This window comes from Xiphophorus maculatus, chromosome 9, assembly GCF_002775205.1.
Source record: "Xiphophorus maculatus strain JP 163 A chromosome 9, X_maculatus-5.0-male, whole genome shotgun sequence".
Lineage (NCBI taxonomy): Eukaryota > Metazoa > Chordata > Actinopteri > Cyprinodontiformes > Poeciliidae > Xiphophorus > Xiphophorus maculatus.
The window spans coordinates 20812830-20835395 of NC_036451.1; the positions used below are offsets into that span (position 1 = coordinate 20812830).

Sequence of the window (22566 nt, forward strand, 5' to 3'; positions counted from 1 at the left end):
AATTTTAAAAAGTTGTTCATTTAGCAAGAGCTAAATTATCTGCACATATGATACCTGGACAAGCTTAAGATTCCAAGGTGGGTGGTTGACAAGACCTGCTAGCTCCACTTGATGGGAAACAGCAGCTTGGAGTTCTACATATGTACTTGAATCCAGTTGGATACCAGGGAACAGGTCATTGATAAGACTAAGAAAGAGGGGCTCATCCTCATCCACCTAAAATAAAGATGTATTTATGTGTGCAAGACTGAATCTATGCATGTGTATTCACAATACAACAAAATTCAATGAAACACGCCACTTTGACTTAAACTCTTGGACCCATACCAGTTTGGAGAGATTCATGTCACGCAGTACCCTCATCACAATGCTGGACTCTGTGTCATCAGGACGAGCTCTTTTACTAGCCCCAAGTGTTCTTAACACAGACAAGATATTCCTTAGTCCAAAGTCATAATGGACCTGACAAGGAAGACAGACTGAGTCCCAAAAATGCCAGTTATCATGGAAAAAAGTGTAATTGTGGACAACGTGTAAAGTTCCCACCTGTTTCGTAAGCTGTTCCTCACACAGTTTGTAAAGAACAAAGAATTTTTGAGCTAAAATAACATTGTCGTTGAACCCACAGCTGGCTAGTTTTACTCTCATGATGATCTGTTAAAAGAAAACAGTGAGGAGACGCTAAACAAAATGTAAACAGGAGGAGAATTATTTCAGTCAAAACACTCCTAACCCACCTGCCTGTCTGGCACCATCATGGACACAGTCCTGAACTGCACCTTGAGGTTTTCAGGAAGTTCCTGACGACCTGCATATCCAGGGTTCTAAACAAAGAGGTTTCTTTAAAAGATGGCATAGTAAAGACTTCATCTTTTCTTAAGATAATTCTTACCATAGTAATAAACAACCCAAACTCTGGATTCAGATCCACACAGTCTCCGTCAGTAAAAATAAAGGAGGTTTTGTGTTTCTTGCGTGCCGTCAAAACAATAGAGATCTGTTGAGCAGCAACAGAAAGGACTGGCAGGTCAATTCTGTTGAACTCATCGAAGCAGCCCCAGGAACCTGACTGTGCAAGGCCTAAAAACAGGCAATTGGCACAGATTCAATTTTCACAGCATTGCTTGAATAATTCTGTAAATGCTTCAAGATACCTTTATATATTCTGCCAAGTCCTCTGAAGTCCATCTGATCTGAGCAGTTGAAAACCACAACGTACTTGCCCAGGCAGCGACCCATGTCTTTTGTAGTTTCAGTTTTACCAGTGCCAGCTGGACCAGCAGGGGCTCCCCCCATGCTCATGCCTAAAGCCTGGGCCAATGTGATGTAACACCTAGGCAGACATATAAGCAGCTTTTAGATGCAATAAAGATGGAAAAACTCTTTTAAAAAGTAACTAAACCACATCAAGTTCCTCTTTTCCTGCCTGTCAGTTAAAGGGGTGATGACCAGACGATCTGTACAGCCGAGAAACTCATTCTGATAAGTAAAGTCAACGTTGGTTATTGACACAATGACTTTGTCTATGTCCTCCTTGAAGTAAAATCTGCTCTGCTTGAGCCATTCGAAATCGTTGATACATCGTATGCGCTTCTTTACCTGTGAAGGAGATACAGCTGGACGTGACTCAAAATGAGAAAAACTAAAGATTGAAGTTAAGAAGAATCGTTCAAAGACCTTACCAAGTCATTAAAAATGTCACTTTGGTGTACATGAATTGTGACCAGAGTCTCGTACTTGACCCGATCAAATTTGCTGAGGTTACGTGTGGTTTGTTTAATTAGCACAGAGAGCAGTTCAAGAAATTTGTTCTTCATAAAGGCCATGATCTCCTTGTCAACTTCAGCGGTTAGTAGGGCTTCTTCTGAATCTCTTGTCCAAATCATCTGGATTCCAAGAAGGCCAACCTAGAAGCAGGCGCCAAAGAGCCCACAAAAACATATACAGTCTTAACAAAATCAAATGCTAAAAAACCATAATGTCTCTCAGCACACTTCCCAGTTTTGGATGTCCCTGATGAAGTAGACAGTAAAAGGATATTAATGCTGGGACAGGAAAAACTGGTTAAGTTTGATCTAATTTGGCTTTGTGTAGAAAAGGTGTGGACGTTTCATTGTACAGCATGGCTATTTAGTCCCGCATTGTAGTTCTTTACTACTTAAGTAAAAATGCAGTAAATGCTTACAAAATACTGTCTTCACATGGTCTTGATCTGAAATCTAACGTCAAAAGCAATACAGTGGCAGTTCTTGAATAAATTGTGTCCTGTATAAGGCCCCTTTTCATCTGCCCCCCACACAACCAAATACAAAACCTATTCCCATAAAGCCTACTCTGACTTAAAAACAAAAGAAAATATTGGTCTCGTGATGCCACCCTGTGGTGTGCCACCCTTCACAGGAAGCCATATCGTCCACATCAAAAACCCATCACTGGCAACTTGATATTTCTATTAAATCACTTAAATCGTCATTTTTCATAAGCAGCCTTTGTTGTCTTCTGACCTGTGCTTGGAAGTTATCGAGAAAAGTAAGCAGATCAAACTCCTCATCATTTATCTCCCAGTCAGAGGATCTGATGACAGAGTGCAATGAGGCCTGCTGTTCCTGTAGCAGCGCGCCAAGCCACAGTTCCACTGCGCCCTGAGCCATGACAGTATTGTCCAGCTAAAATCATGAAAAAAATTTTTTTGATGCAATTGTACTGTACTATATGATCAGAGATAAAAAGCTTTAAGTCAGCTACAAAAGTTTCTTTTTGTTTTATATTTCTTCTGACAGTGGAAAACTACTACATTTTTAAAAGACTTCAAAGGCAAAATCCTTTTTACGATTAAAGCGATTCAGTGAACATACATTCTTTTTTTTTTTTTTTTTACATAAAATGTATTTAAAATCAAAAGCAGTCAATAAAACAGACACAAATCTGGATCTCAGTCATCCTGAATTGGAAAAACAATCAAACAAATCACTGAAACTCAATCGATAAATATTGGGTTCACTTACTGGTAATCTTTCCCCCTCCTGTGAGATAACAGTCAAAATCTTATCGTACTCTGACGCATCAAATTCAACTTCATTGACGTTGTCAAAAACTCCAAGAAGATGTGCCTAAAAATTTTTTTAGAGAAGAATGTTTTTTCCAATAAAAACAATTATGACAGAACAATTATTATCATTTGCACAGACACATTATAGTATAAGCACATTAGGATTCTTATGCATTTATCCAACTCAAGAATAGTAAAGGTTTTCTAAAAAAATAAAAAATAAATATAAGATAATTATTACCCTACAAATGTTAATTAAGATACCAGGATATTTTCCCTAACAAACATAGTTTGGCAGTTATTGTGATTTTGAATTAAATTAGTTTGTTTACTGCGTACAACAAAATAACGTTTCCCTACCAGAATGTCAAAAAAAACCCAACCATGACATAAAATAAGAACAATAAAATATTCTTCGACAAGGTGTGAGTGTTGACAACATTTAGAAAATCCTTTCTTTATTTCGGCATGTCTGTTCTTACCTGTATTGTGTGAGAATCACTGGCTTGTCCAAGAATTTCCAAAAGAGACGGGTCAGACACAAAGAAGAACCGTGGGAACAGGAGCCTCTTTTTCTCCAGGTAACTGTTCAATTAATTAAGGCAAATTTTCAGCACCAGATTACGTTGGTATAGTTAAACTCTGTTTTCATTTTTTTGGGGCTGATATTGGGGCAAGCTATTTGTAAAATACCTACCCAGCAAGAGATTTCTGACAGAGCTCTAGCTGTTTCTGGAGGTCTGGCAGGAGCTTTCCCAGAGTAGGATCCCCCACGCAGCACTCCACCACGTTTGGATAAGTCTGAGCTCGCTTCATGACCTGAAGCCATGCCTTATCAATATCTTGGAATCGTTTTGCCTCCTGTAATTGAAGAAAAAAGTTAACTTTACAAAGGGAAGGATTGCAGTTATTATATTTCCAGGTTATGAAGGAAGAAAATATGTACAGCACCTGTGGCAGGTCTTTGGCGATGTCACCCCCTACAAACACAGCTTCCAAATAGATCCACAGGTTTTGCACAATCATCCATAGTTCAATAATTTCCGAAGATGTTGAAAGCTTTGAGACCCAGTCCTGGATCTCTCCTTTGTAGTAGGCGCTATACCTGTAAAATGAGACGTCACAGCTCTTGTTTCATCATTTGTTTTTTAAATCGGGGAGACCTTTTCGTTTTTGTAAAGAGCCCGGACTAACTGTGTTGCTGATGACCGGATCATTGGCTTAATTAATTTATTCAAAAACTATATCTGATAATAAACTCTAACAGTGATTTTAATCAGCTGCTGGTAACAGTGGTCCAACAGAACAATAAAATAAGAGATGCCATGTTGATAACTGAAATTTTGCATTATCTAACAGTTCCTTTTTAGGAACCAGCAGCCTGTTCTCAATAAACAGACCCAAGGCTACCAAGACTAAGTTTGCACCAGTTTATGAATACAAATTCTGATATTATTGCATTCAACTGTCTCTGAAGGACCTGAAGTGTCTTAAACTGGTCCATTTATGAAGTGTGGCCATCTGTTACATTGAGACTTTCTCTAACTGGATGAATGTTAATGTAATACAAGTGGTGTATTAATTTCAGTTGTACATAACAACCAACAAATACTGCATTCCAAATCATATTAATGTGCAATGATACAGTATCATCAACACCAGAAAAAGTATTTGTACTTTCTCATGCAACATCTCTTACATTAATTTATAATTTCATAAATTTGAAGGCTTAATGGTCCTGGGGTATTCATTGAGTTCATATAGTTTCCACTTTCAGCTGGTGTTTAATCTTGGTAAGCACTTAGAAGTGTTTCCAAAAGTAGTGTTAGCATATTAAATTGTCCTGGTTAAGAATTTGGTTGAGGTGTAGTTTTAAAATGATATTACTCATAAGAAACATTATAAATTCAAACCAGCCAAGTAATATATACTCTAAATTTTTAGTATTAATGTATGTGATTATCAAACTAGACATGCATTCAAAGGTAGAGTTATACATCCACAGGTCCATACAAATTCTTTGAACACGTCAGGCTTACATAGTGTTGTATTCACATGGAACACCTTATCGAAAAATGTATCTGAGATACATAAAAATAGATTTTAAACATCTTTAAGAAGGTATTTACAAAAAAAAACAACTATACTGAAGGATTCTTCTTACTCCTATATTTACCTATATTGATTGTGCATGTTTTTCTGAATGTTTGTTTCTTAATATATTGAAGTGAATGTCCTTTCGTAAAATGCTTTTTGAAATAGCATTCATTTTGATCCATGGTCTCCATTTTGTATTTGCATCTCTTTATTTTTGGAGTTGTATCTATTTTTGAATTTGTGCAGTTTATGTGTGTTATATATATTTTTAATTGTTTGTATTGAATGTGTGGGCCTTAGTAAGAGTAGATTCTCTTACCTATTGCTCAGCAGTGAACCAAGCACCATCAGACTGTCCTCCAGGATGGTAAGAATCTCTGTCGTCTCTGTTCCTCTCAGCATTAGCTCTCCTCTACTCTTGAAATTCATTAGGCATAGGTTCTGAACAGCCCACAGCTCTTTCACTTGTATCAGCTTGGCCTCAATATCCTTTTCCTTTACAGCTGATATGCAGATATCCTGAGAAAGCACCAAAACGTAGGAGATAAACAGATGAACAAATGCAATCCTTTATCTAAGAATAAAGAAAAAGTAGGTTTATGCAAACTGCAAGCAGACCTCAATATCATCCTTGTAGGTCAAAAGAGGGGCCTCCATGATGTTCTGCAGGGTAAAAGACTCAGACTCTATTTCAAACTCGTGTCCGGTCAAAGTTGTGATCCGATCCCAGTGTCTGCGGTTCATAGATTTGTTAGCCATCATTTCAAGCAGAGGACATGACTCATTGAAATCATCAATGGTTTTCTTTAGGTCATCGAAGGCCTGCCATTCCTTCAGGGCTTTGGGGAGCTTCCGACACCTACGGGTACAGATAATGCACAGAATACTGTCTGAATACACCACGAAAGTGAAAGAAAATGAAACAAAACAGCTATGATAGTAAACACTTCACCTATTTTGGAATTCCAAAAGCTCTGCGTTGATCTTCTCAATATCCAAACATGTCCACAGAATTTTGTAGTATCCATCAATTTTGCTCATCACCGCATCATACAGGCCGTACAGTTTTTGAAGCAGATCAAGCTCTTTCCTATGTGAAACATTTAAATACATGTGTTATCTTGTTGCTTTGAAAGGCTGAATAAGCTGTTAAATATGCATTTTCGATACTGAAACAATTTCTTTGAAATGCATTTATGGGTAACGGAAAGAAAGCTTCACCAACTTTTTGAGAAGCAGGCTTTCATATTGTGTAACTGGCAAGCCAAGGAGCTGCTCTGCAGAAGTATAGGTGGTGAAATTTTTCCATAGTTCTTCAAATCTTGCCTGAACATACACAAAAATGTTTAACAGAGGTTATTTAAAACAAAAGCTATCACTAGATTTAACATCGAGCAGGATACTGATTGGTCAGAAGGAATTAAAACCTTATAAATTCATTTCAGTTCTTGTAATCCACCTTATTCCTGAGAGTGTATAATTTGCAGTAACTTTATGACAGAGGCACCGGCAGTCTCTATGCACTCTAATAACTAAATTTCTTCTCATTTTGTCTGATAAAATAATCAGACAAATCAGAGAAAGCTTGACCAGCAGCGTCAGCTGGTGCATATTAAAGCTGGAGTGTTCCTACAATCAGTGAATTATCATTCATTTGTTGCCAACAAACAAGGAGACTAGGTGAATGTGGTTAAGGTATGCAACACTAAAACAACCACCAAAAGCCCCAAAGCTTTGCTCTTTCTATGCAAAATATAAACCAATTTTCAACCAAGGGAGGATAAAAATCTGCACTTTTGAGAACAGATCCTGTTTGATTTTATCTTGCAGTAATCATAAACAACCTACTTAAATATTTTTATGACCAGTAATGCCTTACTAGCGCATGACATTGCAGTCTTTCCCCTACCAGTCCTTCTCAACCAGTGGAACTGATAAGGCAAACAGGGGTCATTTATTTGGGTCATCTCTCAACCTTGGTATCACTTGTGTAATTAATAATCCGCAAAGGTTAATGTTCCTACTTGTTGTCTTTTTCAAAAGAGCATTTGCTAATGTAAAAAAGCCAGACCGAAGGAATTTACACAATATATCACATGATCTAGGAATAAGATGAATGCTGCAATAGGTTTTCTTTTTTGTGTTTAATATATATTTTTTTAAGAAATGGGAACAGAAATGTTCAGAACTCTAAATGGGATGACAAAAAAAAAGTTACATGAATCCTAAACCAATGCAAGTTTTCATTTAAAGGACAGTGTCACCTGAAATTCTTGGAGCCGCTGGCTAGCCATTTGTGGAGCAATTCCTTGCACCAAAGGACCGTCCTGAAACGAGAGACCAAGTAGTAATATACTGTAAGACTATGTTTTTTAATTGAAAAATATTTTGAAAAGAGTTTAAATGTATGCAGGTTACTTACACGATCAAATTCTACCATGTAAGAGTTGACATCTTGCTTGAAAACAGTGACACATTCCAGAAGGTCTTCTTTGAAGTTGGGTTGCATAATGATAAGCACTTCCTGGATTGACCTCTAAGAAATGAAAGATTTTTTTTAAGTCCAGAACACAATGCATTATAACATCTTAACAAAAATGAATTATTGTCTGTTGGGAGTACGAACAGCTTTAGCCTGAAGTTCTGTGAAGAAAGTCTTCAGGACGTACACCCCCTCAACTTCTTTTTTGGTTATCTCTGCTTTGCTTTTGGTCAAAATTTCATAAGCTTCCTGTAAAATGTTTTTTTGTAGCAATGACAGAAAATGGACAAAAATTATTATGCATTGTTTTATTGCTTAAATAGATGTATGTCTGAATATCTATATTTATATATCTATATCTGTCTATATACTGTTGATACTGTATATATATATATATATATATATATATATATATACATATATATATATATATATATATATACATATATATATATATACATATATATATATATATATATACATATATATATATATATATATATATATATATATATATATATATATATATATATATATATATATATATATATTTCCAATCCACACATTAATTTTCTTTAGAAATGTAGCACTATTTCAGAGGAAACAAGTAAGCTTTCCGGCTATATAAGATTTATTCTTAAGAACATTGCTATAGGGAAAAATAACAACAAAATGCACCAAAAGCAACTTTACCTGCTTTTTCTGCTAAGTTTATATTACAATATAAAAGTAAATTGTGAGGGTCATACCTTGATGTTAGTCAGTGTCATATCAATGTGTATTTCTTCCTCACGAAGCTTTGACAGGGTAGCCATTGCCTGACGCGCACCTTCCAGATCCGCCACAGGTTTTGACAGCTGTGCGCCATATCGGTTTATTGCTATGGCGACGTCAATCTTTTTCTTCTTGTACTTCTCCTTCAGGTATTTACAAATCAGTGTTTTCCAGGCTTTGGTCTCGGCTATCAAGGTCTTCTTAAGAGAGCCTGCATTCACAATAGCACATTCCTCAGGGAGAACCTGAACATAATTTACCATGGAGTTGTTTGATGAAAGTTCTTTATTAAGTTTTAGAACTTAACAAAAACCCGACATCAAACAATTTAATTGTTAGTTCTGGATTAGGTGAAAATATCACATCCTCTAATCCAGAACTAAGCAGCACCTTTTAGTTCTGGATTAGATGGCATCACTGGTTACGCTCAGTGTTAACAGTCAGAGTGTTTTTCTTTTACAAAAAGAGAACATTTGGATAGAGCTGATTGAAAAATTTACTTTTTAATTTGTTGTGTAGAGACCATCAAGTGTCCCTAGTTAATGTTGTCATCCTCTGGTTGTCTTCAAATTTCCAGATTACAGCTTCATGGAATATTTACTTATGCAATCTAATCGACTGAAATTCATTTTATATGTGGATTTCTTAATATAATCTTGCAATATTACAATAAACATAAAAATATTCTGTTGCAAACTTTTTACAAAATGTGTTGGAATTCCACTGGACACTACTGTCGTGTTCTGTGTTTTCTGTGTGTTAATTTCGAGTTTTCGGTGTCTCTGTGTCTCCGTGTTGTCCTGTTCTCCCCTTGATTAGTTCCCAGGTGTTTCTTGTTCCCTGATTACCCCCAGTGTATTTAGTGTCACCTGTGTGTCTGTTCTTTGTCGGGTCCTCGTCTAATGTGTGCTCAGTCCTTTGTGTGTCCAGTCATAATACCAGTTGCTACCGGCATTGAGCCCTGGCTTCCGCTCAGTCGTGCTGCCTGTGTTTTGGACTTGTTTTGGACTGTTTCTGACGTTTCTTTATTATTAAATCACCATTATTCATCACACCTGGGTCATCTGCGTCTGCCTCACCACCTCACCACCGCAACTCATGACAACTACTGCACTTTGTTAATACTTATCAAATGAACTTTCCCTGTGTGTTAGATGTAGTCTAATACAATGTGAAGTATAAATAAGAAATTAAATATGCAATAAAAATAAATACAAGGACATTATCCAGTTACTATCTAAAACAAACCATACCTGTTGACAGCTCAATGCACTCAACATGAATGAAAGGTTGGACAGCTATAATTTCCTCCTCCACTGAGTCATAGTGCTGGATTTCAGACTTTATCTGGACCAAAGATGGCTTCTTGTCCATAAATTCCTTTAGAAACACATTTAATTATAAGAAAAAAGTTCTTCTGGTTAAAATTCAACTTGTTATATTTTCAAAGCATTTTTTCTGTTAACTATAGATATTGGCTTAATTAGTCAATATTCTTGAATGTAGCCCTCATACATGGATTTCATTTTGTGAAAGAAATGTTCTTAAATACATCCTTTTGGATGATATTTTGAATTACAAACGTCTACTTAAGGAAAACAAACCTTGACTTTCAGGTTCTTGTCCACGTCCCATAGCATCTGGAATTGACTGAACTTCTTCAGAGCCTCAGCTGTTAATGACTTTTGGGTAGTGATGGCAGTTTTTAGAACAGCAATAATCTTTCTAACCTCCTTATGCTCAAGAACCAAAGAATAGAAATTTTCTTTTTTGGCAGCAAGGCCAGAAGAATAAAAAGAAGAAAAGCGACAAACAACACCATTAACCAAATGTAAAAGTAAAGTTAAATAAATGTCATATGTTGTTGTGAACATACATATCCACAATGAAGGGTAATCTGTGGCATAATCCCTAAATTTTCAATATGAATACTATTTCAACAAAACTTAATAGCGCACATGTGCTGTTAATCTGAAAACTGTGGATCTAGGTGCTGTTAATTATTCACACAAGTCTAATTTTTTTAAGAAATGGAAAAGAATGGAAAAATTAACTGGAAACACTTAAAATTTTTAAATGTGAACATTTTCAGGAGCTGATTATTGTTCATAGCCATGTGATGTATTTTCTTGGGTTTGCCATATAGATTCTGCTAGTGTGAGCTTTGAAAGAAAAATCTGCATGTAAATTGTCCATTTCATTTTTATATGTCAAATAATCATTCAAGTAGATTTTAAAATTTTGCACATACTGTATATGAAAGAATTCCAAAATTCGGAACTGGGAATGCTTGTATTAAGTTATACACAACGGCCATTTGTCGTAAAGTTAACAACTCAATGCAATGCAACGCATGTTTGTTCAGGAAAAATGGTTACTTCAAAATGAGTGACTCAACTGATGTTCATTAGTCACTGGGTTGTACTTAATTCCTACCCATTTATTTTATTCCTAATTAACACTTTGACTATTAGTTACCTTTTGCCTCAGAGTATTCCCAGCTAAACTCCCTATCCCATGCTATTCCTTTGCTGATTTCCACCACAGCATCAGAGAGTTGATTTATACCGCATTGGATCTCATCTATGCTGGGAATCATTACCTAATAAACACATATCAGACACAGAAGCATTATTTTACCACTAATGTGTTTAGTTTAACTGCTAAATTAAACTGGTAAGTAAGAAGAAACTTACCACTTTGGAGGTGTGAAGTTGGGCTTCAGCTTTGATCATCACATCCACCCTTGATCCAGACCTCCACTTCTGGTAAGTACTAAATTGAATATCCATTAATGTTTGTCTATAAGTGATTCATCCAAAGTTTTCTGATACCAGTGGGCTGTTTCAAAAACAGACATACTTACCCTACGCCACAAATTCTCTTTTTAAGGATATCCAGGGATCCCCTAATTGTCTTGAGTAGAGTTTCAAACACTTTTGTACTGAAGATTTCGTAAAGCTTCTTGAACTCCTGAAAAAAAAAGGCAATTCCACATAAACTGTGTGAAATACTCTGAACAACAGAATGAAACAAATGTTTTCAGTAGGTAAGCAAACGTACTCTTTGGAAGTTGACTGATGTGTCTTGGCCTTTGTTTTCATCAGTGCCCCTCAATACAATTCCTAGCTCTTTGATTGCACACTTAACCTGAGCAAATCTGGTATTCAATTTGCCTGCCCACTCAAGACTAAAGTTCTGAAAAGGGTAAAAAGAAAACATGCAAACAATGAAAAAGCCGGAACATTAAGGATTTAAAAACTACATAAGGAGCAAAACTAAAACTGAAGGACAACATTCCAGTTTTTACTCATTATGATCATGCCTTATTAAGAGCAATGAGATCCGGCAGGGACAACGAGTAATCATCTGGAAGGTCAATCACCGGCGTCTCTGAGATTTCCTTCAGGACAGCATCAATGTGCATCTTACAAATATGTTGTGCCTTGAAAAAAGAAGAGGCAAGTTAATGGAAAAGAGCATCATCATAATTATGTCAAGTGCAACATAGTCAATCATTTCTACATGCAACACAACTTTAAATATTAAGACATTCTGGTTGTCAAAGGATAACTCCCTTAGCTTTAATTCAAGTCTTTATAAAATATATATATATTTTTGTATCACTGAAAACTGTATCTAAAACTGCCAGGCAGGAAGCTCTTTATATTCAGGTATATTTATATACCTTATTTACAACGTGTTTGAGCTCAGTCAAAGCAGTCTCAACATCATCAATGAACTTGTCCAGGAGGAAGGATGGCCACGTCACCAGCAGTGAGCCAAAGCGAAGGGCAACTTCAACCTATTAAATTAGCACCGATATACAAGCATTACAGAAAATTTAACCACAAAACTGTAACAATTCCATACATTTCCTGATTGAATTAAAAGGAAATTGCTTGTAACTTCCTTTTACAAGCAAGGACATTAGTAAACAAGGAAGGAAGGACCCATGGAAAAAGGAAGGTAAAAAGGAAGGAAAGAAGGACAAGAAGGAAGGACAGAGGGAGGGGCAGAAGAAACACATGGAATATCCAAAGAAGGAAGGATTATACAAAGGACACGTCGAAGTAGGGAATGGACAGGTGTAATCATCTGAGGATGGAGGACAGAAAGAAGGATACAATAGACAATTAAATACAGAAGTCTGGACATACAAATATTATTCCAAACCCTTATTTTCTAGACTGGTCTAGCCCTAGGTAATAACTAAAATTAAGTTCCATACTTAATCCTAGTTATTTCCATACGTAACACTTCCAGAGAGTGTAGTGTACTGAATTTACAAAATACTTACATTTTTAACTTTTGAAGTTAAAATACTTAATCCTAGTTATTTCCATACGTAACACTTCCAGACAGTGTAGTGTACTGAATTTACAAAATACTTACATTTTTAACTTTTGAAGCAAGCAAGCTGCTCAAGTCATCCCGAATGCTGACACAGGTGGATTCATACTCTTCCAAAATGGTCTAAAAAAAAAACATTCAAGTGACTTTGTATCAGGTTATTACAATCCTTGTTTCACTACTGTAGTGAAAAAGCTAAAAATGTACTTTACCTTAAGCCTTAGGTGACTGTCCTGTAACTTCCTTTCCATATTGAGAAGAGCTAACGCCTGCTTTGGAACCTCTAGACCCATGCTTAACAAACACTTTGTTTCCCAAATGACCTCAGTTATTTTTGGATCAAAGTTAACCAAAAACTTTCTGGTCTTAGGGTGACGCACCAGCAGAGTATGATTTAGGACTGTCACCAAGAGCAGAAAAAGTGCCTAAGTGTCCTATAACAAATAGTGCCAGCATTTTGCAAGAAAGTAGGGACTTACTGTGATCTAGTTTGGAAACATCATCCTTCCATGTCTGGTATTGGATACATTCAAACTCCACCAGTAAGGCTGCAGTTTGATTGTACAGCCTGAGCACTTTCTTCCCATCGGCACTTGCCAGAACATCTGAGTTTTCCTTTTGAGGAAGAAAGGCCAATCAATAACAAGAAAATGCACAACTCTTACTTTTTTAAATAAATATTCACCCACTTTTATGAAAAAAATGGGTTCGTGAATCCTTTTAAAAAGGTGCCTGGCCCAACCAATTCTGCCAGCCACTGGAGGAATGTTTCTAGCAATCGGAGGATCCCTCTGCTCCTTGTCAAAGAGCTACAAACAAAGAGGTCGAAATTGTTTCATTCTTAAATTACAGTATGTATCTATGTGTTGTTAAGTTCTATCAAACTATAAACCTTTGTGATATTATCCACTTCTGTGATATAGCACTGGAGAACATTATGCAAAATGTTGAAAATTTGTGTGTCCAGACAAGAAAGCTTCAGCTTCTGAAATCTATGAAAAAGGAAAGTTTATAGAATTATATTACAATAACAAGAAAATGACAGTAAAATGTTCACAATGTACTACTATGATGAATTTTACTAACCGCTGTAGAAGTGCCAGAGCTTGCTGCGATGAGTAGATTTTTGAGAAGCATGCATTCATGAATACCTGGAGTTTGTTCTGTAGACATGAACAGGAAGACGTTTAAATTTCAATGGAGTTTCAGCCTCAAGCTGCGAAACTGATAACACTCATCTGCTTAGAGACTGTACATCACCAGTCATCCTTCTTTCTTTTAACGATACTCTGTACAGTTTTAAAAAATATGACTACGTAAAGTAGTTAACCTTAGACATGCGTATGTACTGTATCTGTGAATAAGTGGTTCACGCTTTTAAATTCTTCCTCTTCACGTGTAAATCATTCACTTATGGTCTGTATTAAGTAGAACTGTGATGCTTTGGTCTGAATTCTTCGCCATTGTGGCTCCACAGACCCCTCGTTTACCCTTGTTCTGAGGAGCATTTTAGAGCAACTTGTTTTGATGGCGCCTTTTTGAATGCAATGAGACGTTTCACGTCCGGGTCGCAGGGTGTTCCACTCCTCCCCGTTCGGCCATTTATGTAGTTTGATGGCAGCAATATGATTATCCACTGGCAGAGAAATTTTGTATTCCAAAGTTTATGAAAGATATCAACAACGGAAGACTTGTCCATCCGACCTTACATGTTGGAGCCAGAGTCTGAGTAGGAGGATGAAGAAGACATTCATTCTCCTATACCATTGCAACGCATTCAAATGAATGTATTCAAATGAATGCATTGCAATGGTGTTATTACTGTATTTACACCCTCTCCATCCATCCCAACTACCTACAATATGGAACACAGTTGAACTATAGTGTCCATTAATATCAGATACCTATGGCAATATTAATGCTACCATAACATGAATGTAGTAAACATAGGTTCAATGATACTGTCAAACCAATGGCCAGGACATCATTATCAACACACAATATCTGTGTCTAAAATAAGCTTTGCTGTCATTTTAACATTATTTGGAGCTTACGGCTTTGCTGTGTCCCTCGTTTCAGTAGAGAGAAGGAACTGACCCTCAATCAGACAAAGTCTTTCAGAAAATCCCTCTTCATACTGGTAGAGGTTGCTGAGCAGTGGTCTGTAAGTGCTCCCTACACAGACTTTTCCTACTGATGTGAGTACATTCCCGAGAAAAATAAAATGTAACCAGACACTTCAAAGAGGCTCTGATGCCGGGAAGCAATGTAAGGAATCATGCGCTTTAATACAAGCTAGGACCAAACATTTTGACTTGTCTACTTGCAACTTAACTGAAGTTGAACTACAAAATCACTGTGGGGAAATAAATGGCGGATTCCCAAAACTGATTAGCCGGAAGTCATGAACTTGTTTAGCAGTGTGTGTCATACAAAAGAAAAACATTAAAGTGAATAGAGAAAAATGAACACAACTAAATATTAAAAAGTGGATTTTGCATGATACTTCCCCTTTAACTTAATTATTGACAATTTTCAACACTTGGCTCAACCAAAACCATTTTGCAAGTTTCTGCAGTTTTTTTTCCTTCACAATTTATTTTGGATGGTGAGCTCCAAGTCTTTGAGGTTGGAAGGCCTAAGTACTATCACCCTAATTGTTAGGTCACTCCATACATTCTTTATCAGATTTTTGTTGGTAATCTCTCTGGGTCACTCTGAAACAGACTCCTTCTATCACAAAAATGTATTTGAAACTTATGAGTTAAAAGATGACTTGAATCCCGCATCTCTCAGTCAAATTAATAATTTGTACCTTTATTGCGTGAAAGACAATGTTCATAATGTAGGAACAGACATACCTCAATGAGGCTGATTTCATTTATAAACTTGACAAAATCGCCGTCAAATTCAGTCATCTTTGGAGACAATATGTCATACTGCTTTCTTTTCAAATTCGAGGACACAGTCAGGAATTGTCTGGCAAGAATCTCGATGCCTTCGATCTTTGACTTTCCAAGAGATTCAAATGTCTTGAACACTGAGATTATTTGTTCGATCTACAAAAGATAATAAATGTGTTAATTCTTGGGGTAGTATTGTAAAAGTGACTTGTTGAGGAGCACTTGTTTTAAACTACCCTATTTGTACGGTGACTGACAGGTGCAAACACACAGCAGATGGCCAAATGAGTCTTGTGTAGAGTTTTGTGTCTAGTCTACTCTGCATCTGAAACAAATCTCCAGAAAACTGCCAAAACACAGAGTTCCTTTTAAGCCAAGGCTAAAAACTCACCTGTTTAGGATTGCTTTTGACCCATAATTTCTGGAACATTGACAAACGTGATGTGTGTTGATGATTTTGATGATGGCACTCGACAAAATGTAATGTTTGTTGTTGGTTTCTCAATTGATAACAAATATTGTTAATTACATTTTTGAGTTTTTATGTTGTACAGCACTTTGAACTGCCTTGTTGCTGAAACGTGCTACGCAAATAAACTTGATTGACTGATTGAAAATAGAAGTGCTACAGACCCTTAGGGGGAGATGACCAACAAATCATATTGGACCTGAATCTAAGCAAATACATCGTGTGAGGAATTAATGTCCAGAAAAAAAGTGGAGGAAGGAAGAAAGCGGTGTTTTATACTTAATCTCTTTTTAAAACACACAGTCTCTTCCGATAGCATTTTTACATTGGTAATAATTACCTACTCCAGACTCCCCCCAGTGGTTTGGAGCATTCCTGCTTTGCAGAGCAAGTTTGCAGCTCTTCGTATTTGCATTTTTGCAGCATTTTTCCTTTTTCTTCTATTTCATGTGACTGCAGCATTTTATTTGTGATTCCGCCATTTTGCTATTGCATTTGGGTTTTTTGAAGTTGGATTCATTTATCTGTGTGCTGCTCATTTCGCCCTTAGTGAGCATTTATATGTTTGCAGCTCGTTGCACCATTTGCACCATGTTTACACCTGTCAGCTGCCATATATTTTTGGCTATCTCCACAATGTCAGCCTCAAAGATAGCAATGACCTTTTTAAGTCTTTTACAGAAGTTCTCAAACATGCCAAAAATATGCCGCTCCGAAAGCACAAAGCCCTTTTCCTTCTGGTCTGATTTCGCCGTTAGTTTCTTTTCTTGGAAGAAGGACCGATACGCCTCAAACAAAGTTATGCAGTCCTACGCAGAACAGAATAGGCAATGGGTAATGATTGCTGAAGTCAAGCCAAAGCATTGCAAGCACACACATACAATAAGAAGTGTTAGCATCACAGTCACCTGCATTTTCCTCATGAGCTGTTCGGAATCTTGATCCCATATTAAACTCTTGCCATGGTCAGTAATGTGTGCTCTGCACGCTGTAACCAGTTGATTTGTGACCTGGAAAAGTATACATTACCAAGGTTTATATAACTGAATGGTTAACGTTTAGAAAACAACTGAAATCTTAAATAATAATAGTAACACACTTACTTTAATTAACAGTGATGGCATCTTTTCATTTATGTTGCGGAACAGTGGTACTCTGTGAACTAATTCAACGGCGTTGACAAGACTATGCACACTTTTTATCAGGGAATCCTGGAATTATGAACAACTTATAATACAGAAGTGTTATGTGCAGACACAGGTTTGTAAGACAACAATTTCTGAAAGGGTTGAACTTCCTTCTAACATGTAGTACAACTACGTGGCAGAGAAATGCACATTATGAATTGCATGTCAAATAAAAACTTATCTTGGTGCATTTTAACAATTAGAGATTGTTAAATCTCTAATTCAACAAAGTACAATCTTAAATTATGTAATTCTTGCACACAAAATGAAAAGTTTTTAATCCTTTTACTGAGTTTAAATAACAACAATATGTAAGTGTTAATAAATATATATGGTCTGGCCGAAAGAAATTGAGTATTTAAAGGGGCAGTATTATGTATGTTCCAGGCACATAGTGCCATTTTACAGACAAATCAAGTAACTATGTTTCCTTTAAGTGTTTTAAAAATGCAATTTAACACATTTAAATTGGGCTTCTGTCTTTTTTAAGAAGCTCCTATTCTGACACTCCGTCTTAGGAGGTCATCACAACAACATTTCTCCTTTAAGAGGTTTATGGCCATTTTTCAGAGCGTTGCACAAAGTAGTTCCTATGATGAGCTCAGCAGATATGCAGTTGTCCCAGGTGTTTGCGAATTGCTGCTGCTGCTAGCCTGAAAGAGCTGAGTGAAGAGACATGTGACGGGAGGCGGAAGCTTGGCTAAGGACTGCAGCCCCAAGGAAGAGCTTTGTGGAACTAGTCAACACTTGGTGGGATCTCTCAAACGTGCATGAAAAAAAATCAAAGCAACATGTTGCAACATAATAAACTAAAACTAAAAAAAAAAGTCAATTTTAGGTCATACTCCCCCTTTAAAAATATTTTCATTCAGTGTATCATATGAGTTCTAGCTCTTCATTAAATCGCTTAAAGTATACATACCGGGTCATTGTTATACAGTGCTTGCAAGACTTTCTCCAGTGTGGACAGGAATTTTAAATAGTCTTTTGATTCATTTACACGATCTGTTATCCTCTTATCCAGATCCCGCCACACCTACACAAGCATATGGATTGAGTTAATAGGGTATGTTAAGTTATTTATATCAGTTATTTTAGCCCCAAGCTAAAACATCTTCCTGACAGAAATACGGCTTTCTTAGAACCTAGTTAGTTAGAACGTAACCTCAAAACACTTAAAATTTTACACGGTGCAAAATGTTTTATAGTCTATACTTAACCTTATTATATTACCTTTATCATTTTGGAACGGCGTATATGGAGTACCATTACCACTGCATTACACTCTTCACTTTTCATGTGATTGACGATGGAGCTGAACTTTGAGTGCTTCTTCTTCCAGTATTCTAACTCGCTCAGAGGTCCCTCAGCATCTATTTTCCTCAACTGATCATCCTCAGTCAGGACCTGGTCATGATGAAAATAAAAGACATCACAGTAATTCAGCATTGTATTTCGCCTTCAGCAGAATTTGATCTGGGCCCCAGCTTCCTGCAAAGAACTTCACTTCACCACCGCCAACAGCATTTCAGAAGGGATCTGGTGGAATCTGGGGGACCAAGTTTAATTTGCTATGCTTAAATCTCAAGCTTTTAGATGTACGGTCTGTGTTTCAAGCTTTTCTGGGGACCCAATGATGCATTGGAGGCTCTAACTAGCAATTAGGTTTCTACATGCTTTAGGCAACTCAGGGGTATCCAAAGTATGATCAGGTCTATATTTGGCCATTAGAATATTTTTGAGGGGCTGGTTTCAATGTTATCTTCAGGCAAAGATTATCAGTGACAATTTTTTTTAATATCAGGTACAACACAGAGTATTAATCTATTTATAAGCCTTTTTTTTGTTTGCTTTTATTGCAGAGTACATAAGATTGCAAACTTTTACTTAACAGCAGATTTAAATGTTGTTCCTGTAAATACATCGAAGCATTTTACTAAAGCAACAAAATATCAACCAGATAACTTGGAAAATTAAATGTCTTTCTTTAAATGATGTCATATGTTTTAGATCAATTGTGATTTACAAATCCCTTTTCTATGAAAATCTGAATACTTTGTAGTTTCAATAAAATGACTTAATTTTTGAACAGGTCAAAAGAATTTATAGAAAAATGTTTTGTGCATCTCTTTGTAGAAAAATAATTTAAGGCCTGTTAGTAATTTTAACTTGTCAATTTTGCTACGTTTGGTTAGCAGCTTAGATACCACTACCGGTCTAAGCTAACGCTTCGTCTTTTTGTGGATACTGTTTTAACCACTTCTAGTACTAATAAAAGGCAGTTCTGTGACATCTACATCACAGATAAATGTTTGTGATTACAAACCTGTTCAATTTCCTTGCACCAGCGCCTCAGAATCTCTTCCAGTCGCTGCACTTCCTCAAAGTCAGAAGCTGCGGCTTTCATCTCTTCAAGACACGTCAGTTTGGAAAAGTTGACACCTGACGGTTTGCTCAAATGAACAACACTGGTGTTTCTTATGTGAAGGTCTGGTAAAACAGACAAAAAGTAATATGTATATATATATATATATATATAAATTCTACTAAAGTATTGTTTGAGTTTTGTAGTTTCTCAACATACATGTATTTTTTGTCTGTTAACACTTAGCCAACTTGAAAGAATATGCAGCGAAAATTAAAAAAAGAAAAATCCTACCATCAAGCGTGCCCAGAAAATGTTTAAAGTTATCCAAGAACAACTTTTTTGTTTTTTCCCCATGTTTTGACTGGTCCAATGCACCCCAGCTGTCCTGTGCCTCAAGAATTGGTAGCAGAAATCCATAGGCATTCCTTAATCCTTTTAGGAGGCCCTCAGTGGCATCAATCACAGAGAAACAAATTTGCTATGAGACATTCAGAAAAAAAAAAAAACTGTGAGAAGGAATGGAAGAAGCATAATAAACATACAGTAGGTAATATTATTTATTTTGATAGCAATGGTGAATGACTCAAATACTTTTGGGAACATGTATGTTTTAACATTGTATTTTTTTTCTCTCTTTTACAGCGTGAAACATTCATTCTCATTGTGACGTAAAATAAGATCATTTATTTCGCGTTTAACAGGGAGTGAGCACTTTAACTATCTACCTACTTTGCATGAGTGAACCTTAAAAACTAGAATAACTTTGCACATACACACAAAAAATAAATAAATAAAACAAATAAAGTCACAGAGAAAAACTACATCAAATTTTACCTCATGTATTTTTTCAGGAGTCACAGGATCGTTCACGTCTGTTCGATCAAAATAGCAGCAGATGCCGGTCAGACAGGTCTTGCTTAAATCGGCTAAAAACAGCCTGCGTCCTTTTTCCAGTGCGGCAAGTCCCTGATGTGTGCGCCCACATTCTGAAACCAAGTGCAAAATGGCCTAAGTGAGTGACATGAGCAACAACTACTGTTTTAGAAAACTGAAATCAGTTAATTATAGCCCTAAAATTTGAAACCTAAGATGAAAAAAAATGAACAGGAGATGGACTCAGGTCTGACACTGCAGACTTCTCCAGGTAATCCTACCTACTCCTGGGGGGTCAGACTCCTGGTAGACAAAGGAGATCGTTTTACAACCTCCAGCAGCGAAGAAATTATCAAAAGCAGCCAGCTATGCCGTAGAAAAAATAAACAAGCAAGCAAAACATGGTAAGAACATGTCCACAACACACAAAAAGCAGAGATGCAGCTATCAAATACCAATCCAACCAAAATCTACATTTCTGAATTTAGAGACAACATCGAATCAAACCCAAAAAAGTGAAAGAAAAAAGATGCACGCAATGCAATACTGTATCACATATGATGCGTTCATGATGTTTGACACAGCAGCTTGACATAGTCGGGCATCTGCCTGTACTCGATAACTAAGCAGCTCATTATCGCTTTACGGTACTTTACAGTCTCGTTATGAAGAGACTGTAAAGTACTGTACATACAAATCTACGCATCACAACACAAAATATATGAGGGACAGGGGGGCAAAAATACTGCAAAAAAAGTACAACTGTGTATGTAAAGTTCCCCTTTCAGCTGCACTCAAAGATACACTTTAAACCAAGGACTTTACAGCCTCGATAACGATATTTTCAGTTGCCAAAGGACAATGGTGAAACTGTTGTCCAGACCGACCCAAGGCGTGAGTGAACTTTGGGGGCTCAGTTCGGCCCCCAAACCATCAGGTGTCTCCTGTAAATGCTTGAACTTCAACCGAACTTCTACACTGGGTTATCGTTCCAGATTTTCATTAGATTAGAAACTCATACCAGCCCATAATCACAATCCAGCACCAGCTACTCCATACAAAGATTCCCTCCCTTTCATTGACAGATTTGATTGTTGTTCTGAAGGCAAAGCCATAAAGGAAGACTTACGGATGGAGAATCTAAAACAAATTCCTCTACTGCCGATGGGGTCAAAGATAGCTCACATGCAATTATTTCAAACATGTATTTGTGTGAAGAGGTGAGCAGATTTCTCCGCTCCTCTCTCTCCTTCTTATAGACCTGAACAAGGCAAGAAGTGCAATTAGCAAACTGTTAAGCGATAAGTTAAATCTGCTGTCTGAAATCTAAAGGCCAAGGGAAAAAAAAATAGACTTACTTCATTTCCAAACTTGCTTGCTTTAGGGTTTTGTGCATCCATTATGGAAATGTTTGGAGGCAGGTCTAAGGGCTTCCTTGCTGTTTAAAATCTCAGTTCTCCTCCCCCTATGACTATTAAACCAGAGAACACAGTCATATGTAGTTCTATGTTTTCTATTTCTTTACACAAAAATAGCCTCAAAATATGAAGTTAAAGCAGAAAGGAAAACGGGCCTTCTGTGTATCCGAAAAGTTCTCTTAACAATTAGTTAAGAAATGTTGAATTATGTATTTTTGCAATACATGTGACCTGCGCAAGTTATACCCCACTGACTGCAGGAGATCCACACCAGACCCAAACACATCCTTCTTCTCTCAGTGTCCTGAGAGGAGACCACCAGGCATAGACAGTGGTTGGTATCAACTTCAGAAATAAAGTGATAGAAAGCTCACTTAAAATGCTTGATCATTTTTATGCACCTTAACTTGTTAAACTTTTTCATAAAACACAAGATAAGGATGAGGAAACATTGACATCACTATCAAGATGGTCTCAAACTGGACTTTACGGTTTGGGCAACTGGACGTTGATGATGTGAACCGATCAGGGTCAGGATCTGCAATCACCAATAAAACCGTCACTCTATTAACTGGTTACAAAATATTCGCTTA

General features: G+C 36.8%; 1 protein-coding gene across 1 annotated transcript in view; it reads right to left on the reverse strand.

The window, feature by feature from the left end:
• dnah8 (dynein axonemal heavy chain 8) overlaps window positions 1-21955 on the reverse strand; it is a 40507-nt gene extending 18552 nt beyond the window's left edge. Inside the window, exons 1-47 of the mRNA XM_014470917.2 lie at window positions 21914-21955; window positions 21685-21816; window positions 20837-20921; window positions 20517-20668; window positions 19974-20160; window positions 19641-19804; window positions 18548-18721; window positions 18237-18350; window positions 17231-17338; window positions 17036-17137; window positions 16790-16936; window positions 15617-15814; window positions 13842-13918; window positions 13648-13747; window positions 13445-13564; window positions 13235-13370; window positions 12968-13155; window positions 12798-12878; window positions 12091-12207; window positions 11728-11847; window positions 11466-11600; window positions 11269-11375; window positions 11099-11177; window positions 10881-11004; window positions 10007-10167; window positions 9656-9782; window positions 8378-8613; window positions 7773-7877; window positions 7569-7682; window positions 7411-7473; window positions 6372-6472; window positions 6099-6236; window positions 5765-6005; window positions 5466-5665; window positions 4001-4154; window positions 3747-3910; window positions 3532-3634; window positions 3006-3110; window positions 2505-2666; window positions 1683-1907; window positions 1427-1599; window positions 1155-1333; window positions 893-1080; window positions 738-824; window positions 547-654; window positions 328-462; window positions 55-216 (exon numbers count right to left, since the gene is read on the reverse strand). Coding sequence (XP_014326403.1) covers window positions 55-216; window positions 328-462; window positions 547-654; window positions 738-824; window positions 893-1080; window positions 1155-1333; window positions 1427-1599; window positions 1683-1907; window positions 2505-2666; window positions 3006-3110; window positions 3532-3634; window positions 3747-3910; window positions 4001-4154; window positions 5466-5665; window positions 5765-6005; window positions 6099-6236; window positions 6372-6472; window positions 7411-7473; window positions 7569-7682; window positions 7773-7877; window positions 8378-8613; window positions 9656-9782; window positions 10007-10167; window positions 10881-11004; window positions 11099-11177; window positions 11269-11375; window positions 11466-11600; window positions 11728-11847; window positions 12091-12207; window positions 12798-12878; window positions 12968-13155; window positions 13235-13370; window positions 13445-13564; window positions 13648-13747; window positions 13842-13918; window positions 15617-15814; window positions 16790-16936; window positions 17036-17137; window positions 17231-17338; window positions 18237-18350; window positions 18548-18721; window positions 19641-19804; window positions 19974-20160; window positions 20517-20668; window positions 20837-20921; window positions 21685-21816; window positions 21914-21955 — 6420 coding nt within the window. The remainder of the gene's footprint in view (window positions 1-54; window positions 217-327; window positions 463-546; window positions 655-737; window positions 825-892; window positions 1081-1154; window positions 1334-1426; window positions 1600-1682; window positions 1908-2504; window positions 2667-3005; window positions 3111-3531; window positions 3635-3746; window positions 3911-4000; window positions 4155-5465; window positions 5666-5764; window positions 6006-6098; window positions 6237-6371; window positions 6473-7410; window positions 7474-7568; window positions 7683-7772; window positions 7878-8377; window positions 8614-9655; window positions 9783-10006; window positions 10168-10880; window positions 11005-11098; window positions 11178-11268; window positions 11376-11465; window positions 11601-11727; window positions 11848-12090; window positions 12208-12797; window positions 12879-12967; window positions 13156-13234; window positions 13371-13444; window positions 13565-13647; window positions 13748-13841; window positions 13919-15616; window positions 15815-16789; window positions 16937-17035; window positions 17138-17230; window positions 17339-18236; window positions 18351-18547; window positions 18722-19640; window positions 19805-19973; window positions 20161-20516; window positions 20669-20836; window positions 20922-21684; window positions 21817-21913) is intronic.
• Between the last annotated feature and the right edge of the window lie 611 nt (window positions 21956-22566).